This window comes from Clupea harengus, chromosome 21 (assembly GCF_900700415.2).
Source record: "Clupea harengus chromosome 21, Ch_v2.0.2, whole genome shotgun sequence".
NCBI lineage: Eukaryota > Metazoa > Chordata > Actinopteri > Clupeiformes > Clupeidae > Clupea > Clupea harengus.
The window spans coordinates 9,815,852-9,839,970 of NC_045172.1; the positions used below are offsets into that span (position 1 = coordinate 9,815,852).

Here is a 24,119-nt window from a genome sequence, read left to right on the forward strand (position 1 = left end):
TTGAAAGGAAAATGTATTGCAGACACTTTTGTTTCCATGTCTGTTCTTGATGCTTCTCAGTATGACCTGACTGGCTACCTTAAAGAGAATAACACAATCAAGTTGGCTGTCATTTCCAAATTTGATAATGAGATCAAACACTATTGACAAAACCTTCCTTTTAGGGGCTTCTTCCCCCTTAGTCTCTCTCTTTCTCACACACACACATCAGACTTTTCTTCTTGTCTTTCTTTTCTTTTTCTTCTCCACCTCTCACAGCTGGATATATCTCCTATCTACGTGAAAGTTCCACCTCAAAGTGACATTAGTTGTTATGCCCAGGCTATAACTTTCTCTTGGAAAGCTAATAAAGACATGGAGAGCCATTTTGAAGTTTTCATGGGATTTTTTTCCTGGCCCTGTGGTTTCAGAGAATGTCCCTGTGTTGAATTTGGCTCTCAGAAACTCTCTCTGTAGGTCTGGAAAACTGTGGTAATCCATGTATTTCTGTTGATTTTTCTAATTGGGGCTGCGGTTTTGCACTGACAGGGAGCGAGAGAATGCACCAGAATGGGAGCACCGCGAGCTGCCTGGCTTGGCCGTGGTCAAAGTCCCACAGGTCACCCTGTCACTGAAAGAAATGGTTGGTCGAGCATAAAAAGAATTATAGCTTTCACCTAATAGTACGCCTTTGCTAAAATACGGCAGTTAGGCAGGCTTTGGGCTGTTAAAGTCCAAGCCATGCTGGATTATGAAGCAAGCAGAAAAGAATGGGTATTACACCAGACTTTTTTTTATAAAAAAGGAAACAGAACTTTCAACTTTATTCAAATAGATACAGACATGTAATAAGATACAAACATGTATTTATTCATACAAAAAACAGCATCAAGTTACAAAAAGTAAAAAAAAAACAAGGGGTAAGCACCTTTCTGCTAACCATAGAACAGAAGGAGTATTTCTGTACAAGCTATCACAACAAGGACAATTTTCTTTTGCTTCTTATTGGAAAAACAAGAAAACATAGTTTTCCAATAGAGTCCATTTCATCCAACAAATACAGACACATCTGGACATGACTTACATCTGAGGTGCTGCTCATTCGCTGATGTACACACTGATGCAGAAAGGATGAGTAAACTTTAAGTTGAGTTTTTTTGTCTTGTACATTTGCAAAAAAATATTTCTTCTCCATATACATATAAATACATTTATGCTGTGCAAATTGCAAGTGTGATGTTCTCCAAACTGCTGCTAGCCCAGTATACCGAAGCTAACAATGGAGCACATGGTACAAGACTTTCACTCTCTGATGTGTGTTTGTGTGTGTGTAACTGTTCTATATGTGCATGTATGCATGTGTGTCCGTGTGTGTGTGTGTGTGTGTGTGTGTGTGTGTGTGTGTGTGTGTGTGTGTGTGTGTGTGTGTGTGTTTTTTTTACTGTGATTTGACCAAATAAATCAGGTCACTAATGGACAAGGGAGTTTGACATGACTGTATGACCTCACAGCTCATAGTGTGTTGTAAACTCAGACACTGTGGGCCTTAACCCACTCTTTTACAATGTACTGCCACGTACATGTATTGTATCTCTCTTATAGAAAAGAAACGGATGCCAACACCAGTGCATTTTGTCAGGAGGGCACAATTATAAAGCCAACCCTTCCAGATATACATATTGCTATGTGCTGAGTCTATGCTAACGGTCGGCACTTGTGACGTATAAGAGACTTAAGGTATCAGGAGCACATCTCAGGTGATGCATAAGCTAAATCTTAGCCCTTGTGTCAAACCCGATGTCCGCTCAGCTAAAGCACTGCGTCAAAATGGCGTCTCCTCCCGCTCGCTGTCAAGCCAGCACAAGGAAAATGGCGCCACAGACTTTTGATAAATAATATTACACACAATATCAAAATAGTTTTAGGGAGCCAGCTTCCCAATATTTTAAGAAATCCTATTTTAATGTGTTTGTTTACCTCGCTGCATTTGAGGTAACTTTGCTCTTACCTTTTTCTCTCTTTCTTTCTTGAAGTTTGCTTTTTTTATGTTATGTTTGATAAATAGTGAGATGAGACTAAGTTGCTATCAAATGCGCTCAATACAATTCCCTGCCACTTGGATTCTGTACATGTTTATACATGGTTTTGGGGGCGGGAGGTGAGTTGCTGTCTATGCTGTGCACTCTGTGATTGCCCCCTCCCCCCCTCCCTTTTGGTGTTAATCAATCACAAACCCCCTTGTGACATGACAGCCACACATTCCAGCCAATGAGATTCTTTCCTCCTGACTCCCCAAGAGTTTGAATGGAAAACTCTACCACTTCCCGGGTATAGGTGTGCCGCATTCGTACCATGATACATAAGTGATGTGAGAATTTCCTCCTATGTGACCAAAGTTGACTGGCTCTTGTCTCATTGCTCTGTAGTACCCTGGAAAACAAACAAGAAACTTCAGTCAGGCATGTATGTTTTGGACCACACGCAAGCAGACAGCTATCATTGAGTAAACTGTGTTAAAGTATCAACGGAGACCATGCATTCCATACACAGACACCATACTTTGACATATTGTGTATTTAAGCATTAGTCTCAGCTTAGTCAGGTTTTATAAAACACCCCTGGAGAGAGCTCACTATCACAATGCTGAAATGTTTGCAGCAGAACACTTTACCTGATCTGGCTGGCAGGCTATCTGCAGGGACCTGGGAGCCTGTTCTACCATCAAGGAAGGAGTCCACAAACTGGCAGTGGTCTTCCCCATGGCCCGTCTGGTCTCCAATGTTGTAGAATTTACCTGGGAATACAATCAATGCAATATTTAAAAATGACTTGAACGGTTGTTGTGAGAGTGATCTTTTTCTAACACATTCTGTCTGTTGTAAAACCATCTAAAGACTTGTTTCTTCCCCTAAACTAGACAAAAGACTAATTAACACATACAAATACTGGTATTCAATAATTAGGCGTAATTTTGATTGCACAGACTAAAAAAGGGATCAGACTAACCAGTCAAAGAGTCACTCAGGTAGATCTTGTATCTGAGAGAGTTGCAGATCTGAACCCCCACAAATTTGCGGTACCAGGTTCTCTTTACATACTGCTTGCCATTGCATTCAGAAAATGAGTCGGTCTTGAAGGGGAACTGCGTCCAAATGGCGTCTTTTCCTAAGGGACAAAGGTTTGACTTGTCATTGCAGTCTTGCAGAAGAATGAGCAAAAGCACAGCACACTTGTATGGGATCGTCTTGAATGCATGCAGTAAAACAGCCCATTGTGAACTAATGCTTCTTCTTTTAGCAGTTTATATGTGCCATTTGCTATTTTTTCTACCAATAAAAGTGCCAGACGTGTAAAAGGTTAGCGTGCACTCTGTTAGACACTATTTATTTTTGTTGGCCTTTCTTCCATTACATTTGAGGGCTGGAGTTAAGTTTTTTCACTTTTGACTATAGCCAGACTGCAGGAATAACAATAAGAGATAAACATAACACAGGGCACCCAAAGAAAACATTTATTTGAGTGCATCAAGGTAATTGTCCCTGTGTATGAAGGAGCTGTATGGGGAGAGGGGCAGCTGAAATAAAAAGAAAAAAGCCGCCTTCATTTGCTAGTCCTGAGTAAATGTTTTGTCTGGCTGTGTGTAGGATGTGGAAGAAGTGAACTCATAGGATAGAAGAAAGAGAGCGAGACAGAGAGAGAGAGAGAGGGAGAGAAAGAGAGGGGGAAAGATGTGGAGAGACCATATGTGTATTTTGCAGAGAAAACTCTGTTTCTGTGGACTCTGTGTGCGCTAGTCTTTCTTTCTCCCCTTCCTTCCTTATTCCCTTCCATCTTTTCTATCTGTCTGCCAGTGCTACTCATTAAATGATCCATTCATTCAGCACAGAGGAATGTGTGAGCCGAGAGCAAAGCATGAGGGGAGAGAGAAGGGGGGGAAACACAGCGAGAGATTTGCTCTTACCTGAGACGTTTTCACTTACTCGCGGATCAGCTGCATGGGAGAGGTGGGGAAGGGAAAGAGAGGATTGTGGGTGTTTAAAAACAAGTCAGTTTATGCAGCAAACTCTCAGCTACTAATCCTTGTGGTAAACACAAACTCAAAACTCGAAATTCAAAAGAAACGAGAGCAACAAAACTGTGTGTGGGCAGTGTTTATCTTCTCCTACTGCACCTCCTCCAAAAACAAAAAGCCACAATAGATCAACAAAACAGATTTTAACAGGACAACATTTTTAGAGTGGAGCGGATGGACTTGGGGGGCTTTTTCCAAGTCCCTCTCAGCCCCATACCCCACAGAGAGCAACTGGCAAGACGCTAGTCGGCCGGATCTGCCAAGCCGCGAGGGAAGAAGAGGTAGTGGGGTAGAGGGGGGGCGGGGGGCAGATTCTTGGAGCTCGGCGGAGGTTGGGGTAAGTCATCAGACCCTCCGTCAGACAGGCTCAGCTCACACGTGGAGGGGTGCCCGCAGAGAGTCGGCCTAAGCTTCCCCCTAAAGCTACAGCCTCGCCGCCATAAAACATAAAGATGACGTGAGTCTTTATTGGCTATTTATTTATGACATGTTGTTAGTGAGGCCTGGACCTCAGCCCACAGTATGTAAGATGAGGGCCGGCGGGGACGGGAGTTGGTGGAGGGCAGGATAGAGGGGGTGGGGGTAGGGGGTGGAGCTGGCTCTGTGACAACGAGCCAGAGAGGCTTTGACAGCCCTGTGCCTTGCGGGAGCCAAGGTTATGAAAATGGAGGGACATGCTGAAATCATTAAGTTAATAACGAGCGGTTAATTACATACATCTCTGAGCAAGGTAAGAGAGGGGGAACCACAAAACGGGTCTGGCAGGCCCGCGTGGCTGTAACGTGGGCCTCCATGTACTGTACCATATGCACTTTGCGTGTTTGCATGTGTCAGGGCTCTCTCAACATTAAAGGCCTTGTCACTTAATGGGGATAACTTTTCGCCTTAAGCCAACACCAATAAAGGACTTATAAAGGATTTACAAGTGCTTTGTAAACATCTATTATTTCAGTAATAGGTTCTTAATACTTTCAACATGCATATGTTCACAATGACAACTTATGTGATTGCATCTGGGCTCTACTATATTAAAGACTCTGTCACATCAGGAGGAGACTTTATGTATGTTTTATAAATCAGAGTCCCCCATTGCTATTCATTTGTATGACCTTTACCTTTAGTCATTTGCCAGATGCTTTTATCTGATATTAATAGCATTCATGCGTGCAGACTGGGCTGTACCTGATTCAGTGTTGAAGGAGACTGGCTCACTGGAGGGACCCTCTCCCAGCTCATTCTTGGGCTTCACTTTGAACTCATAGCTGTGAAATTCAGAAGAGAATGGGTCAGGAATAGGAATTACAGCAGAGATCCCAGATATCGCATCAAAAGCTCCAAATCACTTTCACTTCCCCTCTCAGGCCATATGCTTTTCACAGGGTAGGAACTGGACTTAGTGCGGAGGATATTAAACTGGATTGGGTATGAATCTAAAGGAAATATGGGATTCTCTCTTTCTCTATCTCTCTCTCTTGTTCTCTCTTTCTCTCCTCTGGTTGAAAAGAAATCCAACCCCCCCTGCCCCCACCCCCACCACCACCATCTCCTGGGCCCTGACAAATGATACATTTATTCTCCAGACTCGGGCCAGAGCACGCCAGCGACCTCCTCTCTAATAGCTCTTCCAGACAAGATGTTCAGATGCTGGGATGACGGCCCATGTGTCTCCACTCCGCTCATAGGAAGCCCTGGTTTATATTCTGTCAGTCACTGTGTGCCAGATCGCCATCCCTCATTAAAAATCTTGCAAGCGTGGCGGCTCGCTGCCCGCCAGCTTTCGCTCCAAGTGTCCCGCACCTTTCCCTTGCCCCAGATAAGCCGCTGGTCCTAGCCCCTCCCCCATTCTTATAAAACTCAGGAGCACTCGTGGCAGTGACCAAGGTCAACTTGAAGTCACAAAGAAAAGATACTGCCATACTATGCAACTCTACATAAACTAAATTGATTTTTTTATCATAGAGATAACATTGCAGAGTATACAGACTGTCAAACGAATAGAGTAATATAGAGTTTGAATTAGTTATTCTAGAATAAGAAGTTCTACAAAAACAGTTTGTCAGGCCTGCTGTGGAAAACTTTATAAACAGGAAGCATATCAAGCAGAAGAAAATCTGTTTTGCTTGCAACTTCACCCTGTAAAGGACAATGCGGTGAAATAAACAACCACAGCTGAAGGAAGTTGAGGGCACTAAATTGAGGGCATGGGCATGTTCTTTCTTAGGACTGACTGTGCACACCCACGCTACATTCTGTGTCTGCTATGATTAGTACCTGCTCTCTGGTCGGAGGTTCTCCACGGCGGTGTGCGTCTGGTTGGTGGTCAGGATGGAGACCTGCTCGCCATCTGGGCCTTTGGTGGTCGAGATGACTTCATACTCTAGAGCATATGCAAAAAAAACAGCCCATTAGTTTTACCAGCAATGTAATAAGCAGGAAATCTTTACATTAGAAATTCATATGCTATACTGTATGTTTATATTCTTTAATGTGATCAAAACCCCTTTTCCTCTCATCTATCTTTGTCTCTCTCGCTTCCCTCTTTGTCACCTACTTCCTGTCTCTCACCTGTGGTGTCATTGTCCGTTTTCTCCCAGTCTAGGATGATGAAGGAGGGGCAGCCCTCCACAGTGACTACAGTGAGGTTGGACGGCGCAGACCTCGGTGGCGCCGTGACGTTGGACTCTGTGGCCTCGTCGTCTGGGAAGTACGTGAGGGAGGTGGTGATGGAGCATGGCTCTTCCGGTTTCTTGTCCGTCTTGTAAACAACATGAGGGGCTGGTGGCAAAGATATTTCTCTATCAATGATAGGTATGAGGTCTTCATGGCGATCCGACCTGAGTTAGGCTAGGCTAGGCTATGTATGACCAATGATAAGTACAGTTTCTCCTAACAAAAGTTGCCCTTTAGGTTTAAATAAGTTATACACATAGACAAAGTCCCAGTCCAATGTGGTTATTCATGTGATCTGCAGCATCAAACACTTGAAATTATGCTATCTATTGGCTAAACACAATGTGATGTGGATTATATAAAAATATTTTTTATCAAAAACAATTTAGTTCAATTAATTCAAAATGGCACCATACGTCATTGTCTTTGCACAAATGTTACACAGTGTTTTGGAATATTACTAGAAACATATACTTTACCAATATAGCGTTTCTTGCCCATGGCATCAACCTCAGAGGCAGGGAGGGAACTAAAAGATGGAGAACTCTCCCAGCTTTCAGAGCGATTGCCTGTGGGAAAATAATATAAGACACAGACATTTAAGACTGTAATTAAGCCAAAGACCTAAAGTATCTCATACCACTGATGGATAGAAAGATATGACTAATACCCCGTTACATTCCATCTGATATTTTGCTTGTGTACCTAATTGAAAGTGACAATGTAATGTCTGTGATGATAACAAATCACTCGTCAAATAGCTAGCATAGCTATTGCTTAGTGCCATACATTGCCATACATAAATGGTCACATAGCAAGTGACATAGCTGGCAAGATCCTAGCACAATGCTAACTGATGTTGGAAGTCAGCATGACGTATAGTTCTTTTTTACCGTTTATAGCTGGGTCAGCCGTTGTCTTGCGCTCTTGCTTGACTGGCTTGGGTGTTGGAGGTGGGAGCTTGGGCTTGAGCATATCAACCTTGTCTTGTTTCAGGTCAATCACCTTATCTGGGGAAAACAAAATAGCATTGTGTAAGACATCTCTCTCTCTCTCTCTCTCTCTCTCTCTCTCTCTATTTGTGTTTTTAATAAAAATGACTCGGTGATAACTATGCCAACTGGCACTTAGCATTAGTCAGCAACTAAACCCTCTAAATACTTGTACGTTTTCGTCACTACTGCATAATAGACTCCTCACCCATGCCTCCAGGCTTGCCCACCAGGTTGGTCTTTTTGTTGAGGGTAGGACGGAGAGGTGGTCCTGTAGATTGTGGTGAAGAAAAACAACACAAAGGTCATTGAGGCAAAAAGAGAGCATGCTACATGACTTATGCTACATGATCATTCTACATGACAGTATGCTTATTTCACTCTCTTATCTGCTAGCATGAATGAAAAACAGTGGAACACTTGGACCTACCCTCAAATAGCCTACATCTTAAAGTGTCAAGTAAACTACACTAACACTAGAAAAGAATGAAGTGGACCTCTCAAATTGATGAGTGAAAACAACCAGCAAAAGGCTGTAAAATGTGTGGCTCCAGACCCTTCTCTCAAATTTAGTTTTGAACCCTTGGGCAAGATTACATTTTAATCAGGTTGTTGGTGATTGATACCATATTGTACCTAACGCCTAATTATCTCTAAATCAACAAAATATAAATGTCAAAAAGTAGCCGTATTTAAAAAAGAAAAAACTTTTTTTTTGCCAGCATACTCTGAAATTCACTCTAAAGAAACAAAAGCGTCTGTTGTCAATTACCCCTTTTTTGCAGCACAGCCAAATTCTTGACAATCAAGACATGGTTCCAGCTCCAAGAGAGACTATGAGCAAACATAAACCTCCAAGTGGAAGTGTGCCCAGTTCTGAAACATTTTAGCTTGTAATTTAAAACAATATGGATGTGATGCTTTCAACCCATGCATAAATATCTACAATGACACAACAGGCATTGTGTCTGTTCCGCCAGAACATGGTCTCACTCAAAATGCACAGGCTTTGCAATATCCAGATGGGTTTTTTCCCCTATTATAACAAAAACTTTCATGTAATCTTAAATGTAGTCTGGATCTAAACTAAGAGCTGGAGCAAACACATACTCCACAGGATTCTTCTTTTTTTTTGTAACTGACTAGTTATAACAACAATAATAACTCAAGCATTTATGTATGGAAACCATGCTCTTTTCTCCTCTCTTTTTTTCAAGTCTACTTTTTCTTTCTTCTTAGAAGTGTAGCACTATGTTCAATTATCAGATGCAGATTGGAAATGAAACACATTTGTGTCATTTATGATGAAATGAACAGCATCAAAGCCCTGCCCAGTTGCACGAGGAGACTAAACATTGGCACCTCGGTTGACATCCAATGTTCTCTGAAGCACATTGTTCTAAAAAGCCATTGGTTGCAAACGAGCCAAAAGCAAAAGAGGCTCAAGTGATGTGGACCTACCCCAGGAAAATAGATTAAAATTACATTAAAAAGGCACCAGTCAAAATCTCTAGTTCATCAGAGGACAAAGTAATTAAACCGAACTTAGCTCCTTACATCTAGAAGTAAAAAAAAAAAGCTTTGCGAAGCTGGAGAGGAACATGCCAAACTCTGGTTCTTAAAATAAGCCCGGAGACCAAAAGACGCCATACTTCCTTTCATGAAAGTATTTTCCAAAGACCCAGTCAAAGCCCTTCAGTGATTGAAAGGGGTGTGAGGCAGCGGGCGGTCAGCGCCTTGAGTACTAAACGAACAACTTGGACTTGTGTCTTTACTATGGAGCTGCTCCACAATGGAAGGCCCTGCCTGCTCTGAATCACCCTGGGCATGTGGTTTACTGTCTTGCCCCAGAGGGTTGTTGTCTGCAGGGAAAGCACCACAGTTTAAATGAATTACACTGCGCGGTGGGGGGGGATTGGATTTGTTTTGGATTTTTTTTTGGTTAATGTTGGTATTTTTTCTTGGGTGCCATTCAAGCAATTTACTCAAGGACAGTATCCGATTACTACATCTGTTCTCTATTTTGGCATTTGTTGGAACTGTTTACTTCCTAAGTATTCCACTGTTTTGCAGAAGTAGTGCTGAACCTAGTCAAAAACAACCATTCCTGTGCTGTTAAACCTACAGTGCTATCACAGTTGAATGTAGCTGTACCAAAGATGTGTAAATTAAGTAATACTGTAAATAAATACACAGAATTTACCCAAATAATACATTTCATTTTTCCATTTACACAAGAGTATATTTAAAAAAACAACATCCATCTTCAGGTTAAGAATGTATGAAAGCACCATACAAATTATTTGGTGGCCATATGCAAGTTTCCTATTTCGTTTTCTTGGTCATGAATGTAAGTAAATGACAGCTAGCTTAGCACCTAGCATTCTCAGGTGCTAAGTGCGATGCGCACTTTTTTTTAGCACAATGTTGTAAACTTAAATCTAAGAAGTACAGCACACTAATTAATAAAAGTAAGAATGACTTAATAACTTAAAATAAGATGATGCTGAGGAGTGCCTTATTGGATTATTTAGTATTTTGACCTGAAGTTCATTGGATGGGCTCTTTAAATGCACTCTTGAGTCAGACACACAATTAATTCACAATGGAAGACAACAGCAAAACCCTCACACCTTTTGGAGCTCATGCCCAATGCACAAAAAACACAAGACCCATGCAAACACTCATGCAGATGGTGATCCTCAACCAAAAGCTGTAAAACACAGACAGAGGACACTAGGAATCCTCAACAAGAAGCAACATTGCCTGTCATTTACCATTGACTGGATAACCTCAAGATGGCTCTTTTAGCCACAAGTCAGTATTATTTTATCAGAGGGCTGTGTTAGATGTGTTGAAGATATGCTAATTTGGTTGTTTGTTGTTACTTTAGTATTCAATTCTCTATGTGACATTAGCATTGTATGGAATGGTGAATGACCAAAGATCCCAAAAGATTACTTTGGGTTTCTGGTCCAGGAGATAAACCTGGAAACTGAACTACTGAACTTTACTAATCTGTCCATGTTGTTAGTAATCCCTGATGACTATCTGTACCTAGTTGTAGCTAAATCTTTTTTGGTGAGTGTGTTTGCATCTGTCTCAAAACCCCCAGCTGTTAACCTACAACGTGAAGCTCGCAATAGCGGTGATTCTGCAGAAGCTTGCAGTACAAAACCCAAGACAAATGAGAACAGGACACATGGAGGCATGGGTGAGGAGGGGTGGAAGGTGGACTGATGGATGAACAAAGACAACAACAGGTACTGATGGCATGGCTTTGGGATGAGATGGATAGGGTTGGGTGGGGTTGAGTTGGGTACAGGACACCAACATGGAGCTTGATCACAACAGCAGCTGCGGAAGGTTAATGGGTGAGACACACAAAGGGGGGTGGGGGGGGTGGGGTGGATGGGGGTGAAGTGACCGGTTCTCATTACCCATTCTCATGCGGGACCATAAGACAGGTTTGGGCAGGGACAGGCCCTTATGGTGTTCCCCATTGGCTGTTGGGGGAAAAAGAGGGTACGTTATGGAGAAAAGTCGCTCGCCAAGCCACCATCAACATTGTTTATGCTGTTGTCAGGAGGAGGAAGAGGGGAGCGGTTGTGTAGCGAGGCAGCCTGGCGAGCACACACACGCTACCAGGTTGCAGAACTGGCGGGCGTTCACGTTTGGAACACCTTTCAGTGGTGTTTGAGGTGGTGTTGGCATGGATGTGTGTGTGAGTTGGAGAGGGATGTGAGTTAAGGGGTAGGGGTGGGGGATCATTCAGACCACATCAAACACTCGTGACGGTCAAATAGACGTGCCTGTCAGAATGAATCATGGCCACTGTTCTGACTGTAAACCTGTCAGAAGATGAGGAAGCATGATGCCTTGTCTGCACACACACACACACCACATGTCTGCAGGAGGGGGGTGGGGGGATCTTGGGCCAGGAAGAGCAATGCCAAGCTCTGGCCAGGAGATGACTACATTTGGATTTGGATTTTTTTTTTGGGTGGGGTGGGGTGGGGTGGGGTGGAGTGGAGTGGGGTCAGGAAGGTAAAAAAATGGAAAGAACGTAACACTCCATAAAGAAGGTTATGTAAGGGGGTTGAAGTGCCTGTGGAGAGATTTTGCAGGTTTACACTGGGGGAAGAAGAAGGTGGGTACAGTATATGGGGGTTAAAACAGGTCCATTACCCCCTGGTCTCCTGTAGATCTTGGAGGAGTCATTGGCCCTGGGGAAGTAAGGGTTTCTCATGCCGTTAGTGAAGGGAGAGAAGGGCTTTCTGCCTTGAGACGTCAGGTTTCTGGCAATCACTGCAACCACGGAGTCAGACGGTTTGGCTGGATGAGACGAAGCCAGTTGTCTTATGTTGCTTTTACCTAGAGTGAAGAACAGAAACAGTGCCATCTCTGGTTACAGTGTTTTGACTGTGGTAAAAAGTGGGTGGTAGGGCTTGCAGAGGCCTTGTCAGCAGCTATGGATGGTGAGAAGAGGATGATGAGAATGGATCTGACCTGCTATAAAGATGTGAGAAGATAAAGGTCCTGTTTTCAGATGGTCTAGAATACCACTACTGTGCTGGCAGAGTATACTACTGTCAGACTTATCCAGTGGGTCTGATTGCATTGTGTATTCATTTAACTTCACCATACAAAATCTTATGTGAACTGATATACATTACTTTGTACTACACATTTTATATCTATCCTATATTTCCAAAAATGTAATACAAAACAGCCATTTAAGTGGAAGGTGATATAGCAGCCATTCCACTTCTTTCCCCTTGTCACTGTTGGATTTCCTTTTATTCAGGCCATTTTGACATGCAATCTAGTGATTGATTGTATAGTTTAACAGCTTAAATAAACATACATTATATAAAATATGTCTCACTGACAGCTTTGCCGTTCATAGCAATGTTGGCAGCACAGTGTAGCCTTTCTCTGGATGATTGCCAGGCATAGTAGATAAGTGATATGACTAGTGGTGTGTGTGTGTGTGTGTGTGTGTGTGTGTGTGTGTGTGTGTGTGTGTGTGTGTGTGTGTGTGTGTGTGTGTGTGTGTGTGTGTGTGTGTGTGTGTGTGTGTGTATATATGTTTTGGGTGTTGTTGTAAGTGCAGCAGTCATTCCTGTGGATAAATTAGTCGACGTGAGCCCGAAGAAAAACAGGAAAGCAATGGAAGTCAGATGACTGAGGAGACATAGCGATGTACAGCAGTCAGACAGTGGAGCCACACGAGTCGCAAATGGACAGGGGGATTAATGCACTGATGTCACCGTAAGCCCAGGTATTGTCATTGGCTTGCTCCCAGACATAGTCAGGAACAGAGCAGATTGTCCTTCCTGTTAAGAATTAGGGAGCTCTGTGGGAAAGAGAGGCTTTTATCTGTTTGGGGAGGGTTAAGTTACTGGTTTAGGAGAGACCAAAAAAAATTGTCTCAGCACATCTGTGTTTTCCTGCTGTGTTCAGAACCAAATTCACTCCTGTTTGCTTATTCTTTTGTTTTCATTCATCAGAATGTTTAGTCTCTCTTGGGAAACACTGTCTGGTCTTCTTGTCCGTCTAAATACCTTGAAAAGTGTGCTTCATATAAAGTCAAACTACAGGAAACCTTCACCAAAATCAAGACACCTAGTAAAGGGAAAACCTTAGGCTGCTGGGAGGAAAGAAAAACAAACACAAAAATTAGCCAAATTCAAATGAAAACAGGGAATTTACCCGAAGGGTTATGCAGCTTCTGTGTGGTACTAGGTGCCCTGGTCTGAGTTTGTCCATGATGCGTATCACCGTGTGATGGGGCATTAGGGGCAGTGGTGGAAGAAGAGTGGGGTTTGGTGGGCACAGGTTGGGCAATGGCAGGTGATACATCCACTGACTGGGAAGAGGCATTTCTAACATGGTTGTCTGTGTCTGTCAGAGAGAGAAGAGAGAGAGACGAGCTCTGACTATGGAGACCACTAACTGGTAGCAGCTCGGATTTCAAAAGGGCTACACATATGGATTACTTTTTCACCGGCATCTTTTTTTAACAGTGTTTTTGTGCCAAACCGAAATACAATGGAGTGGCAGGCATACAAATCCTCTTCATAAGCTCCAGGCAACATGGAAAGATGAGGCTCTTTCAGTGCCTGTTATTGATGGTTCCTTAAAGCTTTTTCTTTCCAATTTTGATTTAGTGAACTTCTAAACTGTTCTCTGTTTATACAATCCCAACTAACAAAGTGAGCTTTTATTGACTTGATGTGGTCTCATAATCAAGAAGCCCGTGGAAAACACAAAGAGAAAAGTAGTACATTCTCAGAGGAAAAATTAGAAGAAGGGGGGAATCTGGAGTCTTTAAGGGTTCTGCCAGTCTATAATAAAGAACCCTTAAAGTTGCTTTTGAGGACCCTCGGGTGAAGGGTTCTGTGACTATCAACATCAGCTTTGAAGAGACCTTTTTGCCAACAAAAGGTTCTAAGTTCAGTGTAGAACCTTTAACTTTTTAAGAGCCAATGAAGGACTTAGGTGTTTTCTAAGAGGTTTCCTAAGTGTGTAGTTTGAGAGACAGAGGAAGACAGTGAGGAGGGGAGACTCCATTGTTCTGTCTTTCTCTGATAGGGAATCAAAATGGTGACTGAAACTTTTAAGGTCTAATTTGAGGGTTACTGTGACCGATGGCACCAGGTGCAATCTAGGCAAGTTTCCTGCAGTGTTCTAATCCACCCGCTAGCTAACACTCTTCTCTTACCTTGCATTCATTCATGTGTTTTTACTGGCAAATGCAAGTTAAGGACAGTCAACTACCTAGCTAACAGTAGAAAACTCATTTAGATAGTATCTGGCATTAAGGTCACAGTAGCCCAGTCAAACTAGAACCTTCTGACTTCTTCATGCAGTGACCACATGCAGACTGTGCTCTCCAGCACAGCCAATGGCTCAGGGCACAGCAACTCTGAAAACAAAAACCTCATAAGGGTCAGACAGTCCTGAGTTCAGACAGTCAAGGTGATAGGAAACAGAAAGAGGTAGAGAAGTGATTGTGGATCAAAAGTTGTAGCTGACAGAACCATGCCAGCTACAAAGATCATGGGCCCGAATTTCATTGACTGGCAACTACCAACGAGCAAAGTCCACCACGGATGAACTAAAGATGATTTAATAACTTTTTTTTGCTAATTTAATACCATGAGCACAATCAAACATGGGTGGGTCAGCGCAATGCTCCCACACGCCATGTGATAGCTTTAGTTCATGCGCGATAGACTTTGCTTGTTGCTTTGCTTGTTGCCCATCAACGGAATTGGGGCTCCGTGTGTATAAAGTTTCTTTTTAATCTTACGTACGTATATTTTTTAATATACGTTTATATATCATAATCCTTTGTCACACGAATGTAGACTTAAGGAGTTCAATTTGTTTAAAAAAAGGAAAATATTTGATCTTTGAAAGAGAGAAAAGGAGTAAATTATTGCACTGAAAAGAATGGAACACACAGACATACTCTGTGGAGACAGATAAACTGAAGAAAATGGTGGACATGAACATGGAAAAGATGCTGATATGAACACGAGATGATGAAGTGAGGGAGATATGAGAGAGGCAATGAATGAAAGTATGGAACACACACAGATGGTTGGATACAGAAAGAGAGAGAGGAGAAGGAAGGAGAGAGAAGACATCGATAGAGGTAGAGTACAAATGAGAGACAGAATGAACTGTGCATAATGACTTATATTATATGGAGGCCAGTGCATGAACAAGCAATCGCTGTGCCCCCATGGTGGCCCCAAAGCCTCAGTGCGGATGCGTGGATGATACGCTCGTTCAAGAAACCATGCGTGACCACACGAGGAGGCCATGGCTGCTGAGTCACCCCAGCGCATGACCCCCCCTCTGGGTGACTTACTCCTCTGTCTCTTTGGCAACCTCCAGCCATCCTCTCGCCGGGAACTAGAGACTTTCGTTGACTTGCTAAACACTTGATGCAGCATGCAGCCAATCAGAACAGCTGATTTTTTTTTCTTCAGACACCCCCCTCCCCTCCCCAACCAATCGGTATCATTCGCAGCCAGATGGTAAGCCAAGCGATGACTGACTGCTTGTGAAGCTGAATGGATAAAAAAGGAACAAAATAAGACAAGTGCCTCGTGGTTACCGAGTGGGAACTGTGGCCATTGCGGCTCATTGGAGTTCAGGCCGGGCACAGTTTCCTGGTGGCTCTGGGGAGGAGCTGCGGGGAATAACGTAATCGTTTCATAACCGAACGCAAACGTCACAAGAGAGAAATTAAAGAGAGAGAGGACATCCCGATTTCATCTTGGGGGTTTCTTAAAATAAAAGTTGTGTGCATGATAGAAGAAACACTCTCTCTGCTCTCTGTGTCTCTAAACAGAGTCAGATGTTGGAAAGGGCGACTGCAATAAAACGGAGAGATGTACAAAGGGCAGAAAAATGAAAGAGGGGAGAGAGAGAGAGAGAAGGGAAAATTACCAAAAGATGTCCTAGGAGCTCCAGGAAAGCCTGGTTTGTGGAGAAGAGGTAATCTGGGCTGGGTTCTGTTGTGAAGAGCTGCCATTGGGAGGAAGACAACACTGCATTCTCAAAGCAACCTCAGATTATTCTGTGATTTGTGTGTGTGTGTGTGTAGGACATCATATTAATACATTCTGCAACAGGAAGAAACAAATGATGTGCCAGGTAAACCAGATGATTTGCAGTGCCTTTTCACAATGATAATGTTTACTGGGTTAAAAAAGGAAATGAGATTGGTAAATAGAAGATTGCCAGGTGACTTACCAGGACGTGGGGGGAAGAGAACCATCATGGGCTTCTATACAAGCAGGACAGAACAGAACAGAATATTCGTTTAGAATCAGACAGATTGGATCAGGGTTACTAAAGAGGATCATATTTCAGATCTCATCAAATCTGTTCCCACTGCACCTCTTTTGGACACTTTCTGTTGGCAGTTTAACAATAACATATCACAATAAAATATCTGTGGTGTTAAAGCTGCCATTTTAAAGGTATGCAACACAGTGGGCCTTTGTCAGGTTCTCCCCTTCAGCCATGTCTAATGTTCTCCTACTCTCTGCCCCTCACTTTCCACAAAGAGGAGAGACCAGATGCAGACATACCAACACCGCTCCTCTGCCCCCAGCTACAATGTCCATGCTTGCGAGGTTAAATGCAGGCGAGTGAATACCAGCGAGAATGAGATAAAAACAATGTGTGTGCTGTGGGTTTGTAAGGATAAGCGACTATATGTAAGTCTATAAAATACAAAACTGTATTGTTTGAGGTTGGTTATGTTCATGGATATGCTCAACATTGCTCAGTCAACTATTATTTGTGTGTATATGCATTTGTCTGCATATGTGTTCCTATTGTATGTGCACGGCAGTCTGTTTGTGTGTTGGTGTGTGTCTGTGGAGTGTGTGCTGAGATCATGAAATGTCCAGGTTGCCTCTGTCTGTGTCAGAGGTGAAAGTTCAGTTCCTGGCTCCAGATGAGAGACGGCTTTTACAAGTCTGTGTGTGCCAGCTGTGCCTGGGTTTAGTGTGCATGTGTGTGCGTCTGTATATATGTTGCAGTGGGTGGAAATGTGGTGAATGCAATACGTGTAGGTTTGAGACAGAGCACTTGTTTGGTATAGCAGGGGTGTTACAGAGAGTCAGCACTGGAAAACAGATGTGCTATACTCAATGTCCTTGACTCTCCAGTCTTCCTTTCTCTTCCTCTCCTTTTTCCCCACACACCATGTCTCTCTATCTCTCACTGTCTATACCTATTCACGCATCCGTCTCCATGACTTGATTATACCCTATACAATAACTCTTCTGATGACGGGTCCTCAAACCTTCTTTTCACTTCTTCTTTCCCAAATGATGGGTTTCTTTGATCCCTTCCACATTATTTTCACAGGTCGCTTAATGACCTTCCCACTAAGTACCCAGTACTGTTGAGTTATGTGATGCATTCGCAGTGATAATTATAATAATCAGGCTCCGCATGCTTTTGGAGCTCTTTAAGGTTGAGAGGTCAAATCCTTGACATCCATGACATCTTTATGATCAGGCAAAACTCCATACATACCACAGGCTTTGCAATAATGGTCCTGCTTGGCTTAATGGGCTTCTGCATGCTTTTGTCTGGAAGAAAACAAAGCGGGGAAACATAACAAACAACTTGGAGTTAATGTCATCTCTGACAGATACTGTAAATGTTTAAGAAGAGGAAGATAAGAAAATCATCTTTTGCACTACACATTTCCATTGGGTTATATTAGTGACCTGATCTTTTTTAACATAGAAGGTTCTCACACCCTGAACTCGAGTCTAGCTGAAATCTGCAGTTTTCATGCCAGTATGACGTGGCTACTTCAGCAAAACATTAGAAAAACTACATGGTATGTTTTTATCAGCCAGCCTCCAATGTTGTTGTTTGGAGTGACCTTGCTTTAAACCACTCCAGGTATAATAACATTGTTTCCCAGTATTCCTGGAACCCATGGTGTTAAAGGTTAGGGTTGATAGTGGTTCCATGTGGTTACAAGTTACAAGTTTGAAAACAAAGAAACTTGAGTGAGGAGTTCTCACCTCCCATGTTGGTGTTGTGAATAACAGGCTTGCTCCACATGCCGCTGCGATCATCCTTGTTTGATTTGACCCCAAACTCGTAAGGAGTGTTGGGCTTCAGGTTGTCAATCACTGTGTCGCTGGTGGGGCATGTCTGATAGTTCCACTTGCGGTTCCTCTCTCTGTAGCGGATCGTGTAGAACCTGGATTTGATTGGATCAGATTTAAAAAAACATGTCACGTTGGAGTAAACATTTGTGTGCTCTCTGGTTTCAAACCTGCATGTCTATGGTCTGACATTGGAAAGGTCCATCCTTATAAGCCATTGTTAATTCTGGCAAAAGCACACTTAAACTAACAGTGTGTGAACAGATTCAGTTTCATTCACTCATGTTTTTTTTCTTTCTCTCTCTCTTTCTCTCTCTCTCTCTCTCTCTCTCTCTCTCTTTCTTTCTATTTTTTGTATTTTGTTCAGTAATGCACAAAGCAGTAGCCAGGCCATAAACAGACGGAACTGACATTAGGCTTTTAATAAGAGCACAAATGGTTTGGGACACTTTTTAGGTTTCAGATTGGGTCACGATTTCCAATGTCTTTTCCAAGATTCTCCCCTTCTGAAGGAAAAAAAGATAAAATATACATGTATGAACGTGTGTGTGTGTGTGTGTGTGTGTGTGTGTGTGTGTGTGTGTGTGTGTGTGTGTGTGTGTGTGTGTGTGTGTGTGTGTGTGTGTAGGCAGGAGTGAGGGGAGAAAGGCAGAACGAATGGGAGAAATGGAAAATTGTGTCAGTGTGTCCCAATGTGTCCCATGTATCATCAGACTTTCTCTCCCTTTGGCTACTTCTCTCTCTCTCTCACACACACACACACACACACACACACACACACACACACACACACACACACACACACACACACATACACATTCACACAAAACACACACACACCTGCAATGGAAGCAAACCCCATCTCCCCTCTTTCATACTTTTTTCCATATGCGTGAAAGTACACACTTGCTAAAAGTGCTGAATAGCATTCTGTTGCACTGCTATGCAACATAAATCTGAATTACTGCACAAAAACAACAGAAATAGCACTGCATTGCTTCTCACTATGAAATACTGCAAAGGACAGGTCACAGAACAAGGATGGACCCCTTTACCTCGATTTGGCATGGATGAGATGATCTCTAAACATGATGTTAATGCACCCATCATTCATTGTTAGGGATCTTGGGCAAGTTTATGAAAAGCATCTGGGATGAAAGCAAATAAAAAAGAAAAAGCAGCTCCAAGTGGTTCCATGTGTTGAACTGCTGGTGCTGTATGTCACTCACCCGTCCTCCAGGCAGTCGTTCATGATGTTCCCCTCGTACGGCGTCTTCACAAAAGTTCCCCAGGACAGGAGGACCGAGGTTGGTGTGACGGAGCCAATCACCAGGTGGAGAGGTTTGTCCAGGTTGACTTTACCTGAGGACAGATGCCAGTGAGTTCACATCGTGGTGCAAGTTGATGTAGAGGCATGTTTGCATGTGGGAATATGCTTACCCGTGCATTGCTTCTTGACGTCATTGCTTGGAATCGGCTGCACCGCAACCAAGTACTTGGGCTCTGCATCTGGGGGAGCACAGAAAAGAGCGATTACTGTGAGTTTTGTGCTCAGACATATACCAATGTGTGACAAGTGAGGTTCAAAAACCACCGGCCAGGCCAGAATGAGGCAATGAAGTACCCAGTGCATTTGAATATGTCTGCCACTGGAACATTTCTAAGTGTGCCTGAACACATGCCTCTCTGCAAGTTTGCGATCAGGTGGCGACCTTTAGAGGAATACATTTGACCTCATGTGGGGGTCACAAGTACCATCCATCTCCAGCAAGGACATTATGCCTCTACGTGGATCTTTAGATTGGCCTCGGTCTTGCTCAGAGTTCAGCAATCGATTGAACTCCAAGCTGTGTTTGGACAGAAAACATGCCGCTCTCTTTTGGACGGGCCATATGCTCGCCTGTGTGTTTGAAAGGAACTCTCTAGAAAACCTGACTACAAAAGAGAGGCTGGTCTATTTGGGGGCCTCTGCCACCCTGTGTTGATACTAAGAGCCGGGGGGAACGCATGGGCCATGAAATCTCACTTATCTGCACAGGGAGACCATCTGATAATAATTTGTCCAAACATAGACATTCTGGACTTTATTTGTTGTTTCTAGCTGTTCTTTCTTCCCTTCTTTGCTCTTTCCTTATTTCTTTCTACCCTCTTTCATTCCCTCTCTTCTCTTTCTCCCTTTCTTTTCTTTTGGACAAGCTACCAATCGACTGATTTATAGTGTGGCATTTACTTCTATAGCCTCTTTGGTCTGGGAGCTTACTGAAAGGGATGACATGGCACCCCGAAAGGACATTTCTCTCTGGAGCAAACAGCCCTAGTCAAATCCCCTGAGCCAGGGAAGGTGCCCAACTGATCCAGTCCTATTCTTCTCACTGACTTCAAAGCAGCAGGTTTGTATGTTCCTCCGGAACACCTTTGCCCCATGGCTGGTCCTAACCTGTTCTGAGTATACCCCCTGTTGCCATGGAACACAATCAACATCAAAATAAGGTTGCCTTAGCTTTGTAAGTGTATTTGAGTGTTAAGAAGGTATTATCTGTTGTATGTGTGGTGTTTAATCACCCTATTATTAGCTATTAGAGATTTAGTTAAAAATATGGGAGCTGGGTTAAGTTTGAGGTTCAGTTAGTGTCAAGGTTTTAAAAAAAAGAAAAGAGTGCGCTGGTACAAGCATGTCCATTACTCATGGACTAACATTAGCTTTAGGCTATTCCTGTGGTGACCCTGCCCTGACCTGCCGAGATGGGGCAGGGAGGCTGACCTCCGGAGGGAGAACAGGCCTACAGTGATGGATGGGAGAGAGGAAATGTTTTTTTATGGAGGTAAATAAACTTAGCATGGAGCTATTAGTGTAATGGGTTGCCTTTTCACCCTGGTGTGGGTGATTCGTCCATTGTGGGTTTTTCCTTTCTGTTTTTGTGTGTGTGTGTGTGTGTGTGTTTGTGTGTGGTGTGTGTGTGTGTGTGTGTGTGTGTGTGTGTGTGTGTGTGTGTATGTGTGTGTGTGTCAGTGCGTATAAACAGGCTGTGTGTTAATGCTATGATACACTGCCAAGTCATTGACAAATCTCATGGCCATTTAGCACAATCAGAAAATACGAATGAGGCACAGATCATGAAAATGTGATGGAATAAAGTTCAAATAAAGCATGCATTGGTACATTAGTCAAATCTATTGACAGTCAGCTCTAGTCAACCGTTCCCTTTCACAACACATAAAGTAACACCTGACCAGTGTAAAATCTTAATGAATTCATCACAAAACTCAGTAAAGGTTAATTGTGTGTCAAATGATGTGTTTGTACAGTAATTTAGGAGGGCATCTCACCTATCTCAGTCTCATAGGGCTCTCCATTCTCAGGCAGTTGGATGAATTGTTTGGAGAACATGCTACTGCCATATCCCAGGATGTAGCCTTCCAGCTTGACATCAGGGTTGGGTCGTAGGAACTTCAGCACAATGGTGTCGCCAGTGGCATTGATGCGGACCTTCATGTTCTGTCTTCGCACTGTGAGGAAGAAAAAGATAAAACACTGAAAAAAGTCCCATTCAGGAAGAGGAGAGATACTACTGTACGTCTTAGATGTTGATAAGTGTAAGCTGACCCATTATGAGAGGCTAATGTGGATATTCTGCATAGGCAATCTTTTTGGGCCGAACCAGCTGCATTTTCACAGGGGTTTGATTGATGGTGTTGGATTTGTGGCTCAAGGCTGGTGAGGTGCTGGTCACGGCTTGGTGCGTTTGGGAATTGGATGCCGTAAATCTTTAGCGAAGGTGCATAAAGCACTCTGAGAGGCTCACAAGTTTACTCTGTTCGCACTGTTGCATGACCAGCATGGTAGGCAGGCACAGCTGTGCGTCATATCACACGCATTTTCATATGTTAAACATCTTTTCGTATGCTAATGACAGAGCCTTCCAAGTGTGATGTAGCTGTAAGACTTATATTCTCTGGCCAAACAACATGATCAATCAACTTCCATATGCCTTTCAGTGTATTTCCAGTGATGCCAGCATAGCTTTGTAAGAAGTTGCAGTATTCACTGAGTTTTCTCTTCATTTTGTCATATGTATATAGCAACAAAATGGCAGCCACTATTATCCTTATGGCCCTGTTGTACACTTGAGCTTTCCCCTCTCGATCAGTTTCCCATTTGTCAAGACTTTGACTGATTTGAATGAGTTTTAGAAGCCACTCAATCTTACTCTAGACTTACTCTGCTCAATTTGAAAATTAAAGGGGCTTTGGACTGACAAATAATTACAAGCTTGGCAACATCTGTGTCCTCAGCCACATCAGTCAAAGTCAAGGAGAAGCCACTTTGCTGATCCCAAACCGCAAAACGCTAATTAGGCTTTAATGTCACTTAACTCGCTCAAGCCCAACGGGTTTGAGACGATGAGCAGTCATGGAAAATTTACGTCCTCATTAACTAAAACTTCCTCAAGCCCTTTAATCAAGGCAACGTGTTAAACAAATACCTTCTCGTAATAGACGAAAAGACTGGAGGCGGCCAGAGACCACTGGCTTGGCAAGGATTGAAAAGCTACTGAGTGAGTCGGGGTGTTATGCAACCCATCGTACTGGAAGTGGGCATTAATTCACATGCTCCGTTGATAGCTCCTTCAATTTTTCATGCCTAAAGTTAAGTAAATGTCACCACTAATTATAATGCATGGTAAGTGATATTATTCTTAACATATGTCTCACCTTCTTCAATTAAACACCTGTGCTTTTCTTAAAGGGCTTATGTCATTTAAAAGTGATCTTGGCCTAAAGTGAAACTAGTCCTTCTTACCTGGCTGTGGGAGCTTGTTACTGCAGCCCCCCTGTAAAAGATTTATGGAGAAGGATGTGTTCCGTTACAGGGGACTTTATAGCCTCGGATCCAACAAGAGCAGTAAAAGCCTCCTGGGACTTACAAGACTTTTACCCAATGGCTTTGGAAGGACTGGACCATAGTTTGACCTCTGCGGTTTAGAGTGGAAAAAAATGGAAGAAGGTAGCAACTGGTGGTTTACCTGAATGAATATTGACATTGCCATTGGGTTTTCAAGTTTGTTGGTCCCTGCTGAACTGACATTGGCGTTGGCATTGATACTGACATAGGCCATGCCATTCACCAGCCCCCGCAACCAGTCCTCTACACAGATCCCTGTCAAGTCAACAGAGTCACATAGGTGGGCAACTGCCATCCCAATGATTTATGGAGTTCAAGAGCTCTGAGAAGACTTTTAGAGTTTGAGTGCTTTAGTGATTGAAATGGATGTTTGTGTTGGCCACTGAACTCCTCTCGACTGACAGATCTTGTCTTAACCTAATGAGCTAGCATGGTTGCAGGTTTCTGTTTAACGTCTCCCTTCAGTTTTCTTTTTTTTCATTCCCTAAGGTCTTGTTGGCACCCTGTTCCTCTCTTTCTTTCTCTCTCTCTCTCTTTCTCTCTGTGGAGGGCGGGCCCAGGCCCCTTTGTTGGACCTGACACTCAAGACATGTGAAATCATGCATGCTCATTCTTGGCGCTGACATCTTGTTTCACAGTTGAACAGTTTCCAGACCCGCTGATTAGGCCACGTGTGAAAAAGAACGCCCAACCCAGCATTCAGTTCTATCAGAGGGACCCCCCACCCCTCCTCCGAGTGGAAATGGGACATGATTATTGACTAGTTTCGAGAGAATGGTCCTGGCACAAGTCATCCATCCACTTGAAGCCCCACGAGCAATGCAAACTCATATCATAAA

The 24,119-nt window shown here is 43.2% G+C and overlaps 1 protein-coding gene across 4 annotated transcripts in view; it reads right to left on the minus strand.

The window, feature by feature from the left end:
• Positions 1-179: 179 nt before the first annotated feature.
• The window catches only part of abi3bpb (ABI family, member 3 (NESH) binding protein b), a 27,475-nt gene continuing 3,535 nt past the window's right edge, over positions 180-24,119 (minus strand). Inside the window, exons 2-20 of one of the 4 annotated variants that reach the window (XM_012840825.3) lie at positions 21,705-21,884; positions 19,818-19,886; positions 19,607-19,739; positions 18,291-18,472; positions 17,788-17,843; positions 16,489-16,522; positions 16,183-16,260; positions 11,902-12,087; positions 11,154-11,219; positions 7,922-7,984; positions 7,615-7,731; positions 7,201-7,290; positions 6,617-6,826; positions 6,323-6,428; positions 5,234-5,313; positions 3,941-3,970; positions 2,986-3,144; positions 2,651-2,773; positions 180-2,409 (exon numbers count right to left, since the gene is read on the minus strand). In XM_012840825.3, coding sequence (XP_012696279.2) covers positions 2,294-2,409; positions 2,651-2,773; positions 2,986-3,144; positions 3,941-3,970; positions 5,234-5,313; positions 6,323-6,428; positions 6,617-6,826; positions 7,201-7,290; positions 7,615-7,731; positions 7,922-7,984; positions 11,154-11,219; positions 11,902-12,087; positions 16,183-16,260; positions 16,489-16,522; positions 17,788-17,843; positions 18,291-18,472; positions 19,607-19,739; positions 19,818-19,886; positions 21,705-21,884 — 2,078 coding nt within the window. In that variant the 3' untranslated portion in view covers positions 180-2,293. Of the gene's footprint in view, positions 2,410-2,650; positions 2,774-2,985; positions 3,145-3,940; positions 3,971-5,233; positions 5,314-6,322; positions 6,429-6,616; positions 6,827-7,200; positions 7,291-7,614; positions 7,732-7,921; positions 7,985-11,153; positions 11,220-11,901; positions 12,088-15,847; positions 15,923-16,182; positions 16,261-16,488; positions 16,523-17,787; positions 17,844-18,290; positions 18,473-19,606; positions 19,740-19,817; positions 19,887-21,704; positions 21,885-24,119 lie in introns of all 4 variants that reach the window. The other 3 variants (XM_012840827.3, XM_012840828.3, XM_012840829.3) reach the window with 3 other exon arrangements.